The sequence below is a fragment of the Oreochromis niloticus genome, linkage group LG16 (assembly GCF_001858045.2).
Source record: "Oreochromis niloticus isolate F11D_XX linkage group LG16, O_niloticus_UMD_NMBU, whole genome shotgun sequence".
Taxonomy (NCBI): Eukaryota; Metazoa; Chordata; class Actinopteri; order Cichliformes; family Cichlidae; genus Oreochromis; species Oreochromis niloticus.
Window position 1 is genome coordinate 4225436 of NC_031987.2, and position 21147 is coordinate 4246582.

The 21147-nt window shown below is 39.5% G+C and overlaps 2 protein-coding genes across 4 annotated transcripts; both read left to right on the plus strand.

The window, feature by feature from the left end:
• The first annotated feature begins 5664 nt into the window (after positions 1–5664).
• On the plus strand, positions 5665–8791 carry cxcr2 (chemokine (C-X-C motif) receptor 2). Of its 2 annotated transcripts, none has more exons than XM_025903501.1 (2): positions 5665–5858; positions 6346–8791. In XM_025903501.1, exons 1-2 carry the CDS (start codon positions 5784–5786, stop codon positions 7210–7212), a joined length of 942 nt encoding a protein of 313 aa, XP_025759286.1. In that variant the 5' UTR covers positions 5665–5783; the 3' UTR covers positions 7213–8791. The 2 variants fall into 2 exon arrangements, with proteins under 2 accessions (XP_025759286.1, XP_005450505.1); XM_005450448.4 differs by having other exon boundaries at positions 5666–5858; positions 6154–8791.
• Positions 8792–13125: 4334 nt separating this feature from the next.
• LOC100704412 (fas apoptotic inhibitory molecule 1) lies at positions 13126–21027 on the plus strand. 2 transcript variants are annotated; one of them, XM_019353049.2, is made up of 5 exons: positions 13126–13274; positions 15314–15447; positions 15582–15810; positions 17461–17510; positions 18720–21027. In XM_019353049.2, the coding sequence occupies exons 2-5, from the start codon at positions 15334–15336 to the stop codon at positions 18867–18869; spliced, it is 543 nt and encodes a 180-aa protein (XP_019208594.1). In that variant the 5' UTR covers positions 13126–13274; positions 15314–15333; the 3' UTR covers positions 18870–21027. The 2 variants fall into 2 exon arrangements, with proteins under 2 accessions (XP_019208594.1, XP_025759523.1); XM_025903738.1 differs by having other exon boundaries at positions 13134–13274; positions 15317–15447.
• Positions 21028–21147: the final 120 nt, after the last annotated feature.

Genomic DNA, 21147 nt, shown 5'->3' on the forward strand with positions numbered 1-21147 from the left:
GACATTCCTGAAACACCTCATCTAGGAGGCGTTCAGGAGGCATCGAAGTCAAATACCCGAAGTCAAATACCCGAACCAGGTCAACTGGCTCCTGTTGATGTGCAGAAGCAGCGGCTCTACTCTGAGTCCCTTTCAAATGACCTCACTCTGTTTCTAAGGGAGAGTGGAGACAGCCTTCATATTATTTTAGTCACTACTCAGAGCTCATAACCACCTGCGAGATTATGAATTCAGACTGATAAATTGACAGCTTCATTTTTATGCTCAGCTCTCTCTCTCCCACAACAGATCAGCACATTCCAGTTGCTCAGTCAGTCAGTCTGCACCAATCTGTCTGTCAGTCTCATGCTGCACTTGTTCCTAGCTTTAGAACAAGACCCCAAGATGGGGTGGTAACTTATCCAAGACCCAGAGTGAGCACTTTACCCTTTTCTGGCTGAGAACCATGGTCTTGGTTTTGGAAGTGCTGATTCTGCAAGCTGGAAATTTCCACCTGATGAAGCCAACAGAACCACATCATCTGCAAAAAGCAAAGATGAAATGACTGCAGTCGTGACTGACGTAGCTTATGTGTGGAAGAAGAGTCAAATGACGTGTAGAAACCCTCCCTTGCTGTGAGTGTCTCATTCAGAAAGTCACAACAGCCACAGTCAAAGTCTTTATCTGACTGAGGTTTCAGGTTTTGTTTAACCTGATAATGCACAAAACCCTGGCTTTTATGGAAAAAAAAAACTTGCTACATAGTCCATCTCCCTGTGATGTTATCCTCGTCTCTGTCTATGTTTGTATTTGCACTGAGTTTGTGAGTTCTTGTTTTGTAGATTAGAGTCATGCAGGATTTTAATTGTAGTAGCAACTGGTGTAGTGAAGGTGGAGTATTAGTGTTAGTGGATTAGTGGAATACTAATCCACTAACATTGTATATTTGTCTGCCACTCACACCTTATACCAGGTGACCTGAAAGGATGAGGCAAGATCTCACAGTGATTTCCCCCAAAATCTCTGGTGATAATGACCCAAACCTTCCCCCAAGCATTGGCTTATGTGACGAGGCACATGATTAAGAGTAGGTCAACACCCATCAGGGTTTAAATACCTGGGATTCTCCAACTTCTGGTTTTAGAACTAAAGAAGCCTCTTGATGAGAGGTGTAGTGTCTTTACAAAACTTAAAGAAGTCCAGTCACTTCCATGCTCTGGATGACTGAGAACCTACACAGACATTTTAAGAGCCTTCATTACTTTTATCCTCATATACCAAAAAATGTGTTTTGTGTGAGCTTTGTATCAGTTTCTCAGAGATGGTGATTTCTCTTAAAGAAAACTTACTGGTGATCATCGTGAGCATAGTCACTGTTTCTCAACTGACATATATAACTTTTTTTTTTCAAGATTCAAGATTCAAGAACTTTATTCACAATACAATAATATACACAGTATACAGTGTACTGAAATGCTGTTTCACCCCAAGCCCCCCATGGTGCATTTATAAGAATATAAAATAATATACCTCCAAGAGATATAAAACTAGAAACTACAAATAAATAATAACTTGCTAAATCTGGGTAAAATTAGGAGGAAAAAAAGATGCTATTACTAACTATACAATACTATACAATCCTATAATAATAACTATACAACACTAACTGTACAATAAACAAAGACAGGACAGAGACAATACAAAGTGGATTGTGCAGTAAGTATTGAATACTAGGTTCAACTTATGGTCATGATATTGTAGACAAGACATGTACAAGATGCAAAATGTGCAAAGTAGTATAAATAAATAGTATAATTTAGATGTGTGTTCAGTAACTATGTTACTGAGTGTGCAAATAAGCATATTGTTCCTAGGTCCAGTCTGTAGTGGGTTTGTGGAAGGTTTTGTTGTTTTTGAGTCTTTTGGTGAGTATTGTAAGGTGTTTGTAAAAGTGTTTGTGTATATCAGTCCTTTGGTGGTAGTTAGTTGAGGGCTCTTACTGCTTGGGGGAAGAAGCTCTTGCAGTGTCTGACCATTACAGTTTTGATGCTGCGAAATCGCAGAGTGAGAACAGTACATGTGAGGTGTGCAAAGTGTCCTTCACTATGCTGTTCGCACGTCGGATGATGTGTTTGTCGTAAAGTTGGGAGATGGATGGGAGAGGGCCTCCAATGATCCTCTCTCCTGTCCTCACTATCTGCTGCAAAGACTTCTTTTTAGCAAAAGTGCAGTTCCTGTACCAGATATTGATGTGGCAGGAGAGGACACTCTCAGTGGTTCCCTGGTTAAGTGATATGAGGATGGGAGGAGGACGACTGGCCTTCTTCAGTTTCCTAAGAAAGTGAAGATGTTGTTGGGCTTTCTTCGTGATGGTGGTGGTGTTCATGTTTCAGGAGAGGTCATCTGATATCTGCACACCCAGGAACTTCACACTGTGGACCATCTCAACAGCAGACCTGTTGATGTGCAGTGGGGTGTGGGCCATTAAGTTCTTCCTGAAGTTAACAACCATCTCTTTAGTCTTCTGTACATTTAGAGACAGGTTGTTATTCTGACACCAGTCCACCAGGTGTTGTACCTCCTCTCTGTATTCAGACTCAGTGTTTATATGCCTGGAAGTGTTTGATGTAACTAAGAGCGGCCTTGTTTTCTACGTTGTCATGTCAAGCTCTTGCAGATGAAGTTCTGTAGAGCACGGCAGGGAAATATCTCCCTCATTGGACGCACTGAAAGGTTTTACAGTTTTAACTAATGTAAATGCACGATTGTTTAACTATCTTTGCTGCGCATCTCTTGGGTTTTGTGGTCAGTGTTTCAGGCGAGAATCTGCTGATTAGACCAGCATGTGGTCCTACAGGTGGAGAAAGACAGCAGTCTTTAAATTGACACAGCAGGGTTACTATGGGAAGCGTTTACATTTAGTATGTGCTGAGTAGGTAGAAGGGTGGTCAAGGGTCACGGGGATTCACAAGTGAATGAGCTCTATGGTGGTGATGTCAGAACACTCGAGGAACATCTGTGGTGGGATGGGCCTCCTAGATAACAGTGCTATTATTCAAACTCTCATTCGACTTTCCTTTCATGTGGTCACTTTGTGTAAGAACCACAAAAGCATTGTTTAACTGTGATACTCCTGGCTAGAGGTCTATCATTAGTCATGTATCTGTGGATCAGCTTGATGTTCCATTCAAAGGTCAAAAAAGGAACAGAATCACATTTTATTAAAATGCCAGGAGAGTTGTCTCTTTCTTCGTGTTCTTTGGTGAAGAGCTCTCCTTCTCAGATATCTTGAGTGTGAAGGTGCAGGTATTAATGTTTTATTCATTCTACAATCTTGAGAATGTAACTATACGATGCATGAATAGGCATAGAGTATATACATAAGAAAAAGTACTATCCCTGTTCCCAAGCCCTGTTGCTATTCCTATACTGCAGATTTTAAATACTACAACTCAAAATGCAACTGCATGAAGCTGCATGTCAGGAGTCGACAGGGGCAGGAAAACAGGGAACTTTGAAGAAACCTGCAGGGACTGGTGCAGTAGGAGCTGCCCCACCTCAATACAGCTAAAACCAAGGAGATAGTGATGGCTTTTAGAAGATCTAGTCCATTCCAATCATCAATCTCCATACATGGGCAGGACACTGAGGTGGTGTACTCTTATAAATATCTGGGGGTCCTATTGAATGACAAGTTGGACTGGTCCCTGAGCACTGATTCTCTTTACAAGAAGGGGCAGTGCCACCTTGTCTTTGTCACGGTTCTGGGTCAGGTTGACCCAGTATTTTGAGTTGTTATGTTTTGGTGTGTTTTTGCATTATGGATTGTTTTCTTATTCTCTTGTAGTGCTTGTGTTGATGATGATGATGATGATGATGATGATGATGATGTTTAGGGATTAGTTCTTAGGGTTTTGTGTTCTCATGTTTATTGCAGGTTGAGTTCAGTGTCTAGTCTGTCTCTCTCTGTCCAGTCCGTGTCTTTGGTCAGTGTGTATTGTTTCCTGTTTTATTTTGAAGGATTGTGTCTTATGTCAGTGTGTCCAGCTTTGCTCCTCCTGTCTCGTTAGCCCCAATTTCTCCCAGCTGTGTCTCCCTCCTGTTGCCCATTCCCTGATTACCACCCTGTGTATATAGCCCTGTGTTCTCTGTCTCCAGTATTCTTTGTTCTGTTCCTGTTTGGTTTTCTCCAGCAATAAAGCTGTGGTCTTCAGTTACATTTCCATCTCAGAGTCCTGCATTTGGATCCACTTCTCCACCTGCCCACACACAAAGCCCTGACAGTCTTCTTGCAGGTGCTGAGGTTCTTTGGTGTGTGATGAGATACTGAATATGCATTTGATCATACTGTGGTGGCCAGTGCTCTGTTTTAATGCTGCTGTGTGTTGGGGGTCCAGCTTAATGGACAAAAACACTAAGCAAGTGGGCAAGATGGTGAAAAAAGCCATTGAACAAACTGAAATCTATAATGGACAATGTCAGACTCAAGTCCTTTTAAACATTATTTTATTAGTTTATTTATAGTTATGACTGGAGAGATGTTTGTGCCTGGATGGAGCAGCCAGAAGTTTGAATTTCAACTTGGGGATAAATAAAGTATCTATCCTAAGAGTTTGAAAGTGCATGATCTATTCTCTGAATACAAATAAGTGCTGCCCCCTACTGGTGAAAATGTCAAAAAATTTAAAAAGCGCACCGGTTCACATACTCCAAACACACTCCAAATGTTAAGTTTTAGATGATCATGATCATGATGATAAACAAAGCTCCAGAATTAATAGAGGAGCTTCTGGATGTAAAACCAAGCTCAACCAAACATTGGAAGACTTCACAGACTCTCATTAGGCGCTCAACTTGTTTTTTGTTGCCCATATTGGATACCGAAAGCTAAGACAGGAAGTCTTGGGTTAGAGGTTTTATTTCTGGGGGTGGATTGCATATTACATAAAAATTCAATAAATTCAACCACGCAAATGCAAAACTTGTGTGTCATTAGACATCCCCCTGAATTCTTAGTAAATTCTCATGTACCAATGTGTGGAAAAAGAAGAAAGAAGAAAATGTAATTTCTAGTGAAGTAAAGGTGAAAGAAGTGCATAACAAAATAAGACAATTCCCAAGGACGCAGACAAGCACACAGTAACCAAGCATTAAAGAGGAAATACTAAGAGCTTTTTTGCCCGTGTTTGAAACTTCTAACAACGAATTCCAAAAAAGGGCATTTTCTCTGATAAAAACACGTTACACAATAAAACAGAGGCAATGATAAGTTTCCATTTTGTGGGAAAACCCCCCAAATGAACAATTTTGAACTTTCACGGTTAAATGCAACATGGAGTGAAAGGTAGCACTAAAATGGAAACTGAGCTCCTTATCTGATGGGGCTCTGGTGACTGTAGTAATGTAGACAATGTATTTTGCACGTGCAAATTCAAAAAAAGAAAAAAAAAGAAAGAAAAAAACCCCACAGTTTAAAGTTTGAATTATCTACATTTTCTGCCAAAGGATCAAATTAGACAAAGTGACTTTTACATAAAGTGCCTCACTGGTATAATGTTTCGTGTCTGACACCTGAGAGATCTGTCAAAAATGGTTTAGAAGACAACCTGTTGTCTTATTCATGTAGATCGCCACAGGCAGATAGTGTGTGTGGGTTTGCCCACTTCCCTTGAGCTGAACAATTTGCTAATAAAGCACCAGCAACACAGCTCTGCACAACCATTTCACAAGGACTTTAACCACATCTCTGAACAAAAACAACACTCCTGACAAGGTGTTCAACTTGTGCACATCACAAAGGAACGATGGAGCGACAACTTTTCATACTTTTTGTTTTGAAGTGTTTTGTTCTCACCAATCAAACTGTGAAAGGAACAGAGGTAATCAGTATATATCTTTGACATCGGTGCAGTTGTTGTGAATGTGAGCAAAAAAAAGGGGGACTATGGATGTGTGTGTTAGACTAAGAAATGATTTTTGGGTTTTTGCAAAATTTCTTTCTAAATATTATGACACAATGATGACTGCAAATTGCTGCTTTACTGTTTACTTGTCTTCATCTTAGTACTACCCGACTAAAATAGTTGGGGGTAATATTACACCATCTACTTTGCACTGTACTATTTCTACCTGTATCCTAGTATTTACACATTGTTATGTTTTTCCTCCCTGCAGGTCTTCACTGTTGGCTTTGATATGACTTTTAATTTAACTGACTATGAATACGAAAATAATTCAGACTCTACTCCCTGCAATGTAACAGTGCCTGGATTTAACAGCGTGGGGATGACCGTCGTCTTCATTATCGTGTTTGTTTTCGCCATCGTAGGTAACAGTGTTGTTGTCTTTGTTGTTTTCAATATGAAGAATACCAAAACCAGCACTGACATCTACCTGATGCACCTGGCGATTGCAGACCTGCTCTTCTGTCTTACCCTGCCGTTCTGGGCTGTGAAATGTAATGTTGGCTGGATCTTTGGAAACTTCCTGTGCAAACTCCTCTCAGGCTTTCAGGAGGCATCTGCATACAGTGGGGTATTCCTGCTGGCATGCATCAGTGTGGACAGATACTTTGCCATTGTCAGAGCTACGCGTGTCCTGTCCTCCCATCACCTGTTGGTCAAAGTTATTTGCAGTATTGTGTGGCTGGTGGCTGTAATGTTGTCCTTACCTGTGGTGATTAAGAGGGAGAGCATGCATACTGAATTGGGAGTGTCCATTTGCCAGGAAAACATTACTGGTGAAAGCACCGATCGCTGGCGAGTGACTCTACGTGTTCTGAGGCATACAGTGGGTTTCTTCCTGCCTCTGGTGGTCATGGCTGTCTGCTATGGCTGGACTGTGGTGACTCTGTTTCACACACGCAACCAACAAAAGCACAAGGCTATGCGCGTCATCTTGGCCGTTGTGCTGGCATTCATTCTGTGCTGGCTGCCTTATAATGTCACTGAACTGACTGACACACTCATACAGGGAGGATCTCTGGGACAGATTACATGTGAAACTCAATACACAGTGACTGCCATGCTGAGTGTCACCCAAATTCTGGCCTTCATGCACTGTGCAGTGAATCCGGTGCTGTACGCCTTTGTTGGGCAGAAGTTCCGTAACCAGTTGCTCTCAGCTCTTTACAGACACGGCCTCATCAGTAAGAGGCTCCAGATGGCTTACAGGAAGGGCTCTGCTAGCAGTGTAGGCAGCTTAAGATCCAGGAACACCTCAGTCACAATGTAAAAAAGCCCTGATGGATGATTATTTACAGGCTCAGGTGGTGGTGTTTTTAAAAAATGCATCTTCAACTGGTCAAATGCACTCAAAGTGCAATGTACTAAAGATCCAAAAAGTACATTGATGCAAACCACATATACACCATCACCCCTAAATAGCAAATTCAGGGAAAGTAATAAGTAGACGTGTCACATTTTTTACTCCATAACTGCTTTTGCACGTCGTGTGAATTTCCAGGAACAGATATCGGGGGAGAGGATTGTCTTTTTCTTTTGCTGAGATTGAAAAGGTTGCAGAAAGCAGCATCGCTTGACTTAAGATAAAATAGAAAACAGGAGAAAACATCTGTGTAGAACAAAATCTGGTGGTAAAACTAGTAATATGCAGGTGTTTCTGGATGTTAGCATTTCAAACAGCCACTTCAGCTGTTTCCTTTGGTTAACAGGAGGATTTTGTTTTCTAAATTACTGGTCAGTATTTCTTAGTTTAACTCATTCCATTTTCTTACTAGAATTTCCAAACAATACCCAAAATGAACTTGGTTCATTAGTAGCAATGTTGCCACTAGATTTGAAATAAAATATTCAGTTCAGTGCCTCACCTGGATCTCTCGTGGTGTAATGTATGGTGTAACTTTTGAAGTGTTATTTCAGCACGAATATTGATTACTGAATCTAAGCAGTGAAACATTCAGAGAAAAAGAACGCAGGTCTTCAAGTTAAAAAAAGAATCAGATAACATGATTAGCACTGTCATATAGCAAGAGAGTTCTGAGAAAGAAAGTCGGGCCTTCCTGTGTGGAGCTTGCCTTGTCTACCAGGGTTTCCTCTGGACACACTGGCTTACTCCCACAGATATGCATGTTAACTTGTTCTGTAAATCACTTTAAGTGCTTAATGAAACTGTAAAAGTGGTATAGAAATGTTAGTTTGACAGGTTTTGTGCTTTGAGCATTCACAAAAATATTGTTGCTGTACATGTTCTAATGAAGCTTTAGTGTGTTTGTTCATTAAGGATAAAAACATTTCAAAATCCAGTGCTGATGTGATATTATGCACATTATTCTAAGGCTGTCCAGTAAATATTTTTACCTTATTCTACGCAGTAGTGGAGAAAAAAAGTCTCAGTCTGATATCATCTTTCACACAGGAAGAAGCAGTGGTGAAATCTGCCTTCTGTTTCAAAAACAAGCTGTGTTTGTTTCTTTGATGAAAAGGTTTCATTTAGGTAACAGAAACTCTGTAGAAACTGATAGCTTGTGTTGTAATCAGTGCTAAGATACCGTATTTTGTCCAAGAAGCTGTTTCTTGCATGATCAAACCAATATGTATTTTTTTGACTCTGTTTTTTACCTGAAGGTGTGCATTGATATGTAAATGAGTCTGCAAAGTGTTGCTTCAAATTTAAAACTGCATCATATATGTGCACCGCACTGTGCTTCAAATTTAAATGTCTCCATTATGCAAGCTTATTCTTGTATTACTACTAAATATGTGTTTAGGAAAATGTGGTATATCCAGATTTGTTTCTATTCAAGCAAGTTTGTCAAATTCTGTCTGCGGCTGAACTCGAATAAATGTCGTCTCACACGTTGTGGTAGTCTGGCCATTTCCCTGTTTCCGGTTCTGCGTCTTGATGAATGAACAAGCTCTCTAAGAGGTATTTTTACCCGAACAATCACCTTTTGATAAACCTAATAAAGTGACTAAATCGACGTTTGACATTTGAGAATATTACAAAGGAAAGTACAGCACTGTGGCAGAAAATCTTTTTGAAATTCCTAAAGATAGAGATCTTCCTTGAAGAGGCAGATTTCACAATGAAACTTTATTGCAGATCTCAGATATAACGCCCCCACTACAGTCTCTACTCTATTGGAGTTTTGTAACAGAATCAATCACATGTAAACACACATGTGATGGTTTCAAAGCACCTTTTCCAAAAACATGTGGAGCGGGCCCACCAGCTGTAAGGCTTTTCTTCTAGGAGATGGAGCTGTTTTTTGAGATAATCAACAGCATACAGCACTGTCAACTTTAACCCCTGAACAGCCTAATAATCAACTAAAAGTAATTAAAATACACGTGAGGGCAGCAGTGCATCAAATATTCTGCTGGAATTAAATTACTGGCAATATTTTGACAGAAGACTTGCACATGAAGGTAAAAGAAAAAAAAACAGAAAAAAATGAACAAAGTTTAGGTTCAAGAGTTCAATCAGCTCTTACAGGTGCTTCCTCGCTTTCAGAGCTCTTAGATGTAATCAACGCCTCCTTTAGTTAACAGAACAGACGGCAAACAGCATTTGCCCCTGGACTTACACAGAAAAAACATTTCCTAATAACAAATGTTTGGATCATCATGACACTAGAGGTTAACACAGATAAGCAGGAACTGAAAGTGGCTGCAGTAAAAGGCAGAATGGGAAGTTGCATATTTTATCTCAAGACAATAAACACAGCATTTGGTGACATGCATATTCTAGACTTCAGGCACTCATTGTTAGCAAAGGATTTTAATCCAAGGATTAAAAAAAAATACAGTTGTTTGGGCCTCTGAAGATGACGTGTGTGTTTGTGTGTCTGTAGGGGGTAAAAATTGCACAATACTACATTTTAGTAAAAATATTAAATTAACTTCAATCATATCTTGAGTTTTTGTTGGACTTAAAACACCCTGTGGTGATGCACAGAGGCAAGACTGCACAAAAGCATATTTCTGGAGCTGGAACTGAATATATTTTGTGGTAAAGGGAAATACCACAAGAACACACACCCACACACACACACACAGGCTGCACAGTTGTGACCTTAGTCACAGAGAAGCACAATGAAAAAGGAGAAGGAGGATGTCCCATATTAGGACATTTTTCATGCCGGTGGTGAGGCATCGTTTCCATATTTAGAAATTTTTTAGCTTATCTGCGTAATAATTTTAAATCGATATTGCGTGACATTTTTGTTTTCAGTCAGCCTCTGCGAAAAGCACCATGAAAACAGACACTTCAAAACACAGGTGTACGCTATTCACAGAAAACGCACTGACACATCGTAAAATGAACCCCACACTCTGACTCCCACACAACTTGTTTGAAAGCAAAACAAAATACTCCAAAACATCATTGCATTTTATTCCACTATGTTAATCAAGGGCGTCGATTTGGCATGGACGGAAGGGACATGTCCCCACCAATATCCAGCGATTATTGAATTGTCCCCACCAATAATTTGATCTCTTCGAGTAAAGGAATTCAAACCCGATATAAAGAAAAAAAAAAACGATCTGTCAACGTCTCATTCACCCAGCGGTGCACAGAGAGTTAAATTACGTTCTCTACTGGAGTCCTACCTCATGTGACAAATATGGTCAATGTGATTGGCTGTGCCTTTCAGGGAGCTCTGTTTAGATTTAGCAGTGGCAAGCCTGCACTGCGAGGACCTGCAAGGAGGAGAGGAGGATGGCAGCAAAAAGGAAGAACCTGGATATAAGAAAGTATTTTTCAAAGAAACCTGTAAGTCACTTAAAGCCAAGTTCACTCATAAAATGTGTCCGTCATAATAACGTTACAGGCTATGCTAGGCGATACATGCCAACCCTCCAGATTTTTCCGGGAGAATCCTGAATTTCAGTGCCCCTCCCGAAAATCTCCCGGAGCGACCATTCTCCCCAGTTTCCCCCGATTTTCCACCCCGACAACAAAATTGAAAAACCATATCCCAGCTTGGCCCAGCCAATTCCAGTTTCCATCAATGGCTACTACTACCGCAGCTACTTAGTTTTAATATTACTCTTATTACTCTTTCTGGGTCGCAAAATAAACTTTTTACATATTTTCAGGCGAGAATGTAGCTGTGTAAACCTCAAATATCTGTGTTATTTTACTTACATTATAATCAATCAGCTCCCTTTTGTCCACTTAAAATATGTTTACAGAACTATTTTTGCATTTGTTGCAATTTCAGCTGTCCTCTTGGCCAGATTACTCTTAAGAGAGACATTTTTAAAGTACACAATAATTTTTTTAAACTTCATAAATAAAGGATACATAAAGGTCACTGCCAAAAACTGATTGCGGCTTCTACCTTGTTACAGGAATGTTGTTTGTTGCTCAAGATGACTTGATATAATTCATGAGGAATATATTTGACATATGTTTCACGTATTATAGACCAACAAGTTATTTATAGCACCGGAAATCAGTTATTGGCAGACAATCACTTTTTGGCACAACACCTGGTCCTCAGGTGGACGCAGCCTCTGAATTTGGACACCCCCGGCCTGTTTCTGGCCGGACAATAATAACGGTGACATGCAACTTATTTTATCTGATAAACAAACATTGTAAAATTCAAGTTCATATATATATATGTATATGTATATATGTATATACACCACTCCACCTTCCCCCAGTAACCGTGAATAACGTGTTGCCATGTCAGTAATTTAACATTATATAATTCACATATAAAACTATGAATTGCATGTAGAATAGCATATTCTACATGCATAGGCAAGTTTTTTCTCCTTTTGTTATCAAGAAGCAAAGACAAAAAGGAAAAAAAAAAAAAAGAAACAGGGCACGGTTCGGTGGTTGAATCATCTGTCCCCACCAATGCCAAAACCAAATCTACGCCCTTGATGTTAATACTATAAATAAAAAACATTTGCTGCACAAACCAACACAGAAAAGCTCATCAGCATGCAAGAAATTACCTGTTTAAGTGTTAAAATGTCTGAGGGGAGGAGTACCAGATCCCCAGAGTGTTGTGCTAAAATATTAACTATTAACTACTGGGCTATTTCTAATGTATTGATATGTTTGGTGTCCTTCACGGGTGGCCCTGTTTCCAAGACACGTTGATGTGCTTTATCTTATATATTTCTGATGTGCTATATATATATAATTATATATCTATATTTTAACTAAAAAGAAAAGCTGAAAAAATGCAAATAATGTCAGGAATACAAAACAAACAAAATAATGAGATGTAAAAGAAAAAGAAGCTAAAAGGAAGATGGAGGTATGTGTTCACTGTGAGATTTGTTGCAATGCAGTGTTTTTAATAAATAAATAAAAATAAATAAATAAAAAGAATAATTTTATCTGGTGATTAATCATTTGCATAAAAAAAACAACAACTTTTGTCCGACTATAAAATACAACCTTCTTTTCATCTTTTATACTAAGTATTGTGCAAAAATCTTGAGCCACCAGTTGTTTCTTTATATTTTATTCCCAAGAAGCCAATTTTTCTTTTCATTTTTTTTTTTTTACAGCGGTCAGTAGTTGATGTTGGTCTTTCAAAGTTCTTTGTTGGAGATTGGAGATTTTAAATAACTTTTAGGTACATTGTTACTAACAGGTTATCACAAAAATCATATCACAGTTCAACAGACATAAAACAGCATTTTTGCACCAATAAAGTCCTAAAGAGCTATTAGCTGAGTCTTTGTCATACCTCAGCATGGTGTGCAGTGTGTGTCAGTTATGTGCAGTAACTGAAACCGATGATCGTAAGAAATAAGGAAAACACACTGCCAATTAAGTAAAAACTTACCTGGATAGAAAAAAAAACACATGGATGGGCTTAACCAGAGCCTGGGCCTGAAGCAGAAAAGGATCATCCTTACAGAGAACAGAACAAAAGGCAGAAACAAAGAAAGAGCTCTGAATGTCCTACAGAAGAACCCTGGAGAAGTACTGCTGAAGATACTTAAAGAAATTACAATAGTTCGTACTCTTGAATTTTATGTTTGCTATAATTGTACAAACTTTATTTTTGCATGACAGACTGTATTTCCAGGTGGAAATAAAGTCTTGAACCATATATAATATATCGTTAACTTTTGCTCCGATCCTACAATCTAAACACATCTGGTACCTGCGCTATTTCCGGAGTGGGCGGGGAGAAGCCTGCGCGTAGGCCGACTCCATGTTACCATAGTAACAGCATAGCCGCAGCTCATCTGTTGGTTGTCCGCAGTAGCTGTGGAAAAACTGCGTTAAAGTGGTTGCTGGGTCATTTTTAAGCGCCGCGGAGCTGCAGGGAGCATCTCAGGACCGGGCAGGTAACATGGAGCTGTAATGGTGGATGTTATTCCCGAGATAGCGTTTGAGGTCATGCTTTCACAGCGCAGAAGATAACGTTAGCGGTCAGACCCACAAATTGTGACCAAACCTGCAGCAGAGTGCGTTACGGTTGGAGTAAGACTTCCGCTTTATTTTCAAAATAAAACTACGTTCAATTCAATTCAATTTTATTTATATAGCGCCAAATCACAACAACAGTCGCCCCAAGGCGCTTTATATTGTACAGTATATCCTATAATAATAGATACAGAGAAAAACCCAACAATCATATGACCCCCTATGAGCAAGCACTTTGGCGACAGTGGGAAGGAAAAACTCCCTTTTAACAGGAAGAAACCTCCGGCAGAACCAGGCTCAGGCTCATCTGCTGCGACCGGTTGGGGTGAGAGAAGGAAGACAGGATAAAGACATGACATGACAACTACGTTGTCCTGTTGTGCATTTATTATTGTGCGATCTATTGTACAATATAAAGCGCCTTGAGGCGACTTTTGTTGTGATTTGGCGCTATATAAATAAAATTGAATTGAATTGAATTGAACTGAAAGCCGCTTAAGACAATTTTTCGACTTTCATATGCTAAAGAAGTTTTTTTTTTCTCCTTGGGTTAAGAGGAAAGGTTTCTTTAGACTACTTTTAATGTCTGACGTGTAAACTTGACATTATAAAATTTACATGCCAATATTTCCTCTTATTACTGTAAAAACAGAAATTGCATCAAGCTGTAAATTAAAAAATACAAGTGCGTGAATGCTGATTTTTTTATGTGTGCTGGTTAAAGTGGTTAACAATCGCAGTTAAGGGTTTTTAAATACTTAAGAAAATTTTTTTTAAGCGATAGTAAGTGTTTCAATGTGAAGACAGTTTAACTCAGTTTTCCCCAGTTTTATTTTAACTTGTTTCTCTTAGCAACCACTTTAATAGTTTAAATATTTATTATAATATTCTTGCTACTTCTTGTGCATGTGACATCAGATGGGCAAGGCTATTAAAGTCATAGCATAATAACTTATATTAAAGAAACATTTCAAGGAAAGATTTTTCACTGTGTTAAACAGTGAAAAACATTAACCAAAACCACCATTAAAAGAAAAAAAAAGAAGCTGAAACTGTAAGTGAAAGATATCTCTTATATCACTCCCCTTTAAATAACTGTCCATACAGCACAAAAGTATACATTATTTGATGAATTATGTTTCCTATTTAATAAGCACTCCTTTTAGAGAATAGTTGATGATGAGCCTGAGGTAGAAAAAGTCTCTTACGAGAAATAACCTTAATATAATAAGTTATATAACTTGTCTAGATAGAGTTATAGTGTTATTTTCCAGGAATACACAATAATAATTATTATAAGAAGAGAGTAATTAATTACTTATTAATAGCTTATCTGTAATTATCACACTCTGAAAAGGCCTAGAAGTGGGCTCCTCGATCTAATCCTCAGTACACTGCAATAGTTGCACATCCTTAATATCTGCACAACCTGTGCAGTGTGAACAACACAGTTTACAGTACAATTTCAAGCATATATATTTAATTTGTGTTATATACTGGGATACTGGGAGCTATGCTATTTTATAACTTTATAATATATTAAATTATTTAATTTAGTTTAGACAGTTATTGTTCTTCCTTCTTCGAGAAACTATAACCACACAATTTCCTCAAGATTTAATAAAGTATTCCGATTCTGATTCCCTTTGAGGTTTGACACCCGTTTTTCCACATTTACTTTGAAAGAACACCCCCGAAACCGGAAGTTTAGACGCCACAAAGAGTAACATTGTAGCTGCGCTCTTTAGCCGTCTTTCTGCCACAGTTATAACTCGGTGTTAATACTTTAACGTCGTAGCTGTAGTTGCTGTAATGAGGTAGCCGGGGGGATTAATGCCGGCGGGCTACGAGCCGCAGAGATACGAGCATTGTTAGCATTCATTTCTCTAATAGCGGCTAAGGTTAGCACAGGGTGTTAGCTGCCCTCGGTTTCGGTTCACGCTGTAGTTTGGTTCTCCAGCAGGTTCTGAAGGACTCACGATGTCTAATGATCTCGCTGGAGTGTGGGAGGTGGCGCTGAGTGATGGAGTCCACAGAATCGAGTTTGAACACGGGACCACCACCGGAAAGAGGGTCATCTACGTGGATGGAAAGGTGTGCAGTCATACTGTTAGCCGGGGAAACACTGGACGTGTTTTACTGGACTAATCTTATTTATTTATTTATTTGAGTCGGTGTTTCTGAGGTCAGCTTCATCAGCTCCTGTGATTGTCTGATTTATGCTCCAGGAGGTCCTGAGACGGGACTGGATGTTCAAACTGGTGGGGAAGGAAACTTTCAGCGTGGGGAGTTCAGACACCAAAGCCACCATCAATATAGATGCAGTCAGTGGCTTTGCCTATGAATACACCCTGGAGATCAACGGGAAGAGCCTGAAGAAGTACATGGAGAACAGGTCAAAGGTCACCAGCACCTGGTTGCTCAACTTAGATGGCATTGACTGCAGAGTGGTCCTGGGTGAGCTCCTCTCACTGTTTGTATCATTCAGCTCTTGTCCTTTAACTTCTGTTACTGTGACAGCTTATTATTATGATTCTTTATTCATACAGAAAAGCTCTATATGCAAAAATTATGCAAAAAATCCCAACAACCCCAAACATTACCTTATAGGAGAAAAGATGCAACTTATTTTATAGCTTAAATAGGTTATAAAATACAAATATATAAAGGATAGATATAGACCTGATATTTAGTACAGTGTGATTTATGCCTCTTCACAGCCACCCTCTAATATTATGCAGTAGCTGAGCCTAAGCTCCTTAACTACTCTAAGCTTGCACCATATACAGCCGTGTCTGTGATGTGGGCGAGTTAATCCTTCATATAATTGTACTGCTTACAGTGGATCAAGTGCAAACTGCCTTGAAAGTCGCAAATAACCACTATGCATTGTCTGCATTTGTAACAGAGATACCCCAGCTAGGAAAGAATAGAAATATTTAACTAAACTTCATATTAAAAACAATCTCTGTGGTTTGTCTTTCACTGTATGTAGTACATTTTGTACTATGCTTTATGCAGCATGTCTTGTTCAACCATTCACACACATTCATAGAAGCACTTCTACGACTAAGTGCTTTGCATCTAACAGTCACACTCTGATGAGCACATCGAAGAGAAACTTGGGGTTAAGTATCTTGCCCAATAATGCTTTGACATGTAGACTGAGACAGACAGGAAAATGCAAAATAATCCAGAAACACTGTGTTCAAAGGATTCTGGCAAGAAACAATAAATACAACTTTTATTAAAAGTCAGGTTATCATGTTAAATATCCATTACCCTGATGTTGATCAAGATAACTGTGGTTGTGATTTTTGCCATAACTGAGCAGCCTGAATTTGGTTCTTGTTGAGAAACAGAAACAAACAAAGACTTGATTTATAGTAGCCAAACAGAGCACGGCAACTCTTTGGAATAATATACAGCATGAACAGTATATTAGATTAGCACAAAGATAATATCTCTGTGAAATGAACCCTAATAGACTGTAATTGTGTGTAATTACTCATTTGCTACAGTATGTAGCAGCCAGTGTTCTGCCATTGGAGGCATTTTCCATTTTTCTTGTCTTTATAACTCAGTCTGTGCATAGACTCATGTAGTCCTACCTGAAGTCTTTTCTCTTCCTTGCCTTCAGTGAAAGTAACTGTATTAGCTCTGTTTAGTGTTTCACTGCAGAGAGCAGATGAATGCATACAAAGATGAAGGCAAACAAGGGCGTTGCTCAGATCAGACGTTGCATCGCCTTTCAGTCACAAAGTTAATGCTTTAGCTCTTTAACAAATGCCAGTTGTGGTTTTATAATGTCAAGCAGAGAATTCTGTGCTGGTGCAGACCATAAATCTGGCTCTTAGTTTGCAGAAACCACCTACAAGTGATTAAATACGCAGAATAGATATGAGTCAGGCTAGGACTGAAAACCACAAGACAATCAGATAAACTTTCTCATTCCAGCACCCAGCAACATTACACCTAAAGTTAAAGCTGGTTGCTAACCTGCTCTCACTGGCTCAGCAGCTGTGTGTTGGCCAGTTTACTTACATTTTTTTTAATTGCTTATCTGGTAAATATTGATTAAACTAATCTATGTCTTTTTACTTTCAGAGAAAGACACCATGGATGTGTGGTGTAACGGACAGAAGATTGAGACTGCAGTAAGTAAAACACAAGTGACATAATACAGGTTGTTATTAGAGCAGCAGTTCCCTTAGGCTACGTTCACACTGCAGGTCTTAATGCTCAATTCCGATTTTTTGATCAAATCCGATTTTTTTGTCTGCTTGTTCACACTACACATAAAATGCGACATCAAACGCGCTCTAGTGTGAACGCTCAAAGCGGCCCGCATGCGCAAAAGAAGATGTCACACACAACGCGCTCTGTTTAGACCCAGAGCAAACAGTATTGTTTGACTGATGGTCCTTAATATAAAGACTTCGGACTTTATGTTTCCACATTTTTGCTTTAAGTTATTTTGTTATTTACATAATAATGTAGATAACCTAATAATTATCCTTATTGCTGTTTTAGAGGAGCGGTGCTTCAAAGGATAGTTGCAGATTTCTGTCAGAATCTGCAGAAAATACAGTAAAAATAAAATGTTCACATTTCTCCAACGTTGTCTTCCCAACAGTTTCACCGGATGGCAAGAAATCGTTCGCGATGTCCTATCGGGCGCTTCTCCGGCGCTGATAATTGGCGTCTGTCTTGTGTCAGTGACGTAAAAGATGGATTTAATGCGACATGACCGTTCAAACAGCAGTCGCTTTCTAAAACATCGGATATGTATCGGATTCAGTACCACATACGAAAGTGACCCAGATCGCATTTGAAAATATCGGATTTGTGCCGTTCACACTGTCATACCATGATCGGATATGGGTCGCATAGGGTCAAAAAAATCGGATTTGATGCGCTTTCGCCTGCAGTGTGAACGTAGCCTTAGTAACAGACCACTAGGGGTCTGTGACCCGGGGACCCTGCAAGAGCACTCTTTACTAAATCATAGATTAAGTAAAGAGTGCTTATGTTGATGGGAGGCATTCACATTGAGGATTAGGGTGTGTGTACTTGTTTTGTGTATTAAAACTTGGTTTGGATATTGTCTTTGTGTTCGGATATGTAATTTTATCTGGGGTGTTGATAGTTAACTACAATTGTAAAACCACAAGTTGTTTACTGATGATTGTTTGTGTGTTCCTGGTTGTTGTTTTATCTGCTCATTGCCTTTGAATAGAAATTGATTGGTTGCTTGTGTGGTGCGGTGCATTTTTTTCTTTTGGGATATCATATTGGATCATTATTTTTGTTTGGAACAGGATGCTTCCTTTCTTAGTTCACGCTTTTGCGATTTGCACCTGCAGGGTGAGTTCGTGGACGACGGCACAGAGACGCACTTCACACTCGGAGACCACAACTGCTGCGTGAAAGCTGTGAGCAGCGGGAAGAGACGAGACGGGATCATTCACACGCTGCTCGTGGACGGCACGGAGGTCGCTGAATGCACAGAGTGAGCGTGACTGCGCCTGGATGAAAGCAGAGATCCGCTTTTGTATCTGTGACACTGAGTGAGGGCGCGAGGTGATTTAAAGCTGATAAAGTCAGGGACCAACTGAGAGAAACAGTGCATTGCTGGCTGTAGTGTGCGGGGTATGTTAGCCATATATATACTGCTGAAAGCTGTCCTGTAAATAGCATAGCTGAAGACAGAAGCTAAGTTTGAGCAGTTTTAGAAGACCGAGGGCAGCTACTAATGCCAGAAACAAGCATTTACTGTCTCCAAATGTTCACACTGGATATTTGATGTATACACTGGTCTTTATAATCATATGAACACTAATAATCTCAGTAATATCATCAACATGGGAGTCCAGATGTGCCACATTATTCTCTCTCAGCCAGAGTTTTAACACGAGCAGCTGCTTTTGAAGAAGTACTGTATCACACAGCCAAATGTTACCAGTGAGCTGTCCCAGTAAACCCTCACCTCATTCTCTCTTACCTTTGTGCTAGCTTTCTTGTATTTTCAAATGTTTGGGAGTTGGAGGTTCAACAACAGGGTACAGCTTTATTCCTTGAATGTAGCACTGGACTTATTCCTGTTCTGGTGTTGGCCTGTTACATGCTTTGCGTTTTCATTGGTTAATTCTATCGATATCAAGTGATTAGCTTCCAACGGCCTGCTGTTGATGTGTCAGAATATTTACAGGGTGCATTGTCCTCAGTTTTCACGTAGGTATAAATCACTTACACAGCTGCAATGGATCACTCGCTGATGTCCAAACATACTTTAAAGACTTTCTGTTGTCTTTAGAAAGATCTGTGACTGTGTTGTGCTGTCAATTCATGCGGTACTATCATAAAGTGTATATAAAAGATGGACAAAGCCACTGTAATGTCGCCCACATTTGTCAAAGCCACATTTTTGGACCCTTCAGCTGTCCACTGTGACCCTCTTAAGTTTTTTTTAAAACCAGATGTCACAGAAGCGGGGTCGTTCTGTTATTGCCCCCATTATCGTCTTTCTGAACACTAACAGTAAGCACAACTTAAAAAAACAAAACATGTTGTATTAGATATGATGTAAATGTAGTGATTGATACCACTGATAAATTAATTAAGTGTTTACTGAGGTCACAGCTCAAATGACAGAGGGCTCCTTTTCCACTGGGATCTGTTGAGTTTTCTTTTCCTGCTACTAACCTGCTACTATTTGACCACTAATCGTGCCCAAGGACAGAAGTCGCCCTCTGCTGGCTATTAGAAAGAATGCAGGTTAAGGCATTGGCTTCATTTTACCAGTGTGGAAGCTATGTCCATCTTATACATGCAGTCTATGGATAATGCAGAATTTGAGCTAAACATTTTTATAAAATCATGGTTATTAAAGATTGAAGATTTCTCCAATGTATGTGAAATAAATGTTTGGTAAGAGAGGTTCACTAAGGCTGTACTCACACTAAGAAAGCTGTGTCATGCCCGAGTATGTTTGTTCCCCATTTTCCAGTTTGTTTGACCAGACTGCTGCATGCTCCACCCCGGCAGGGTTACATGAACTGCCCCAGTCCAGGTTCAGTGGGACTCAACATGTGCGTGTTATTTGACCACTAATCGTGCCCAAATACTTACATGTAACTCCGGCAGTTGTTCAATGACAGCTGCCTATGAGAAAATCACTGTGTTCAGCACTTCACAAATCTATAAGGCATATGAGAGGATGAAGTGTCACGACTTTAAAATGAAACTAGATGCATAAAACCATGAACGTCACTGTAGACACAAACTGATGCACACTCTGAGCCCAGACTGTTAAGAGTGAATGCAGGCGATCAGTGGAGTGGTGACGAGGCAACAGCCATGATGTGTGTGAGTGCATCCTCACTATTAGAAATTGCTCAAACACTGAGCCAATCCAAACTGGGTTTAGGCATTAAAGAAAGTACTGTTGATATTTAGAAAGAGAGTGCGGTTACAAGATGGCATGTAGGAGATTTTGAACTGAGATTTTTGACCCTGCTGCATATATTTCTATGAGTTCCTTTTTCTAGGTGCAAAACATGCAGAGAATTCTTAAAGCTCACAAATTGATTTACTAATGTTTGCAACACAATTTATTGCTAATCGTGATGATATTTAATGCAGAATAAAACATGAAAATGTTTCCAACTGTTATTTTTGTGCTTGATATTAAAACGAGCTGACTGTGTGTGTGTTTGGAAACAGCATGTGTTTTGTAAATCATTGGTAAAGCTAACCACACCTTTAAGCTCACATGCTGTTTTGCCCCATTTA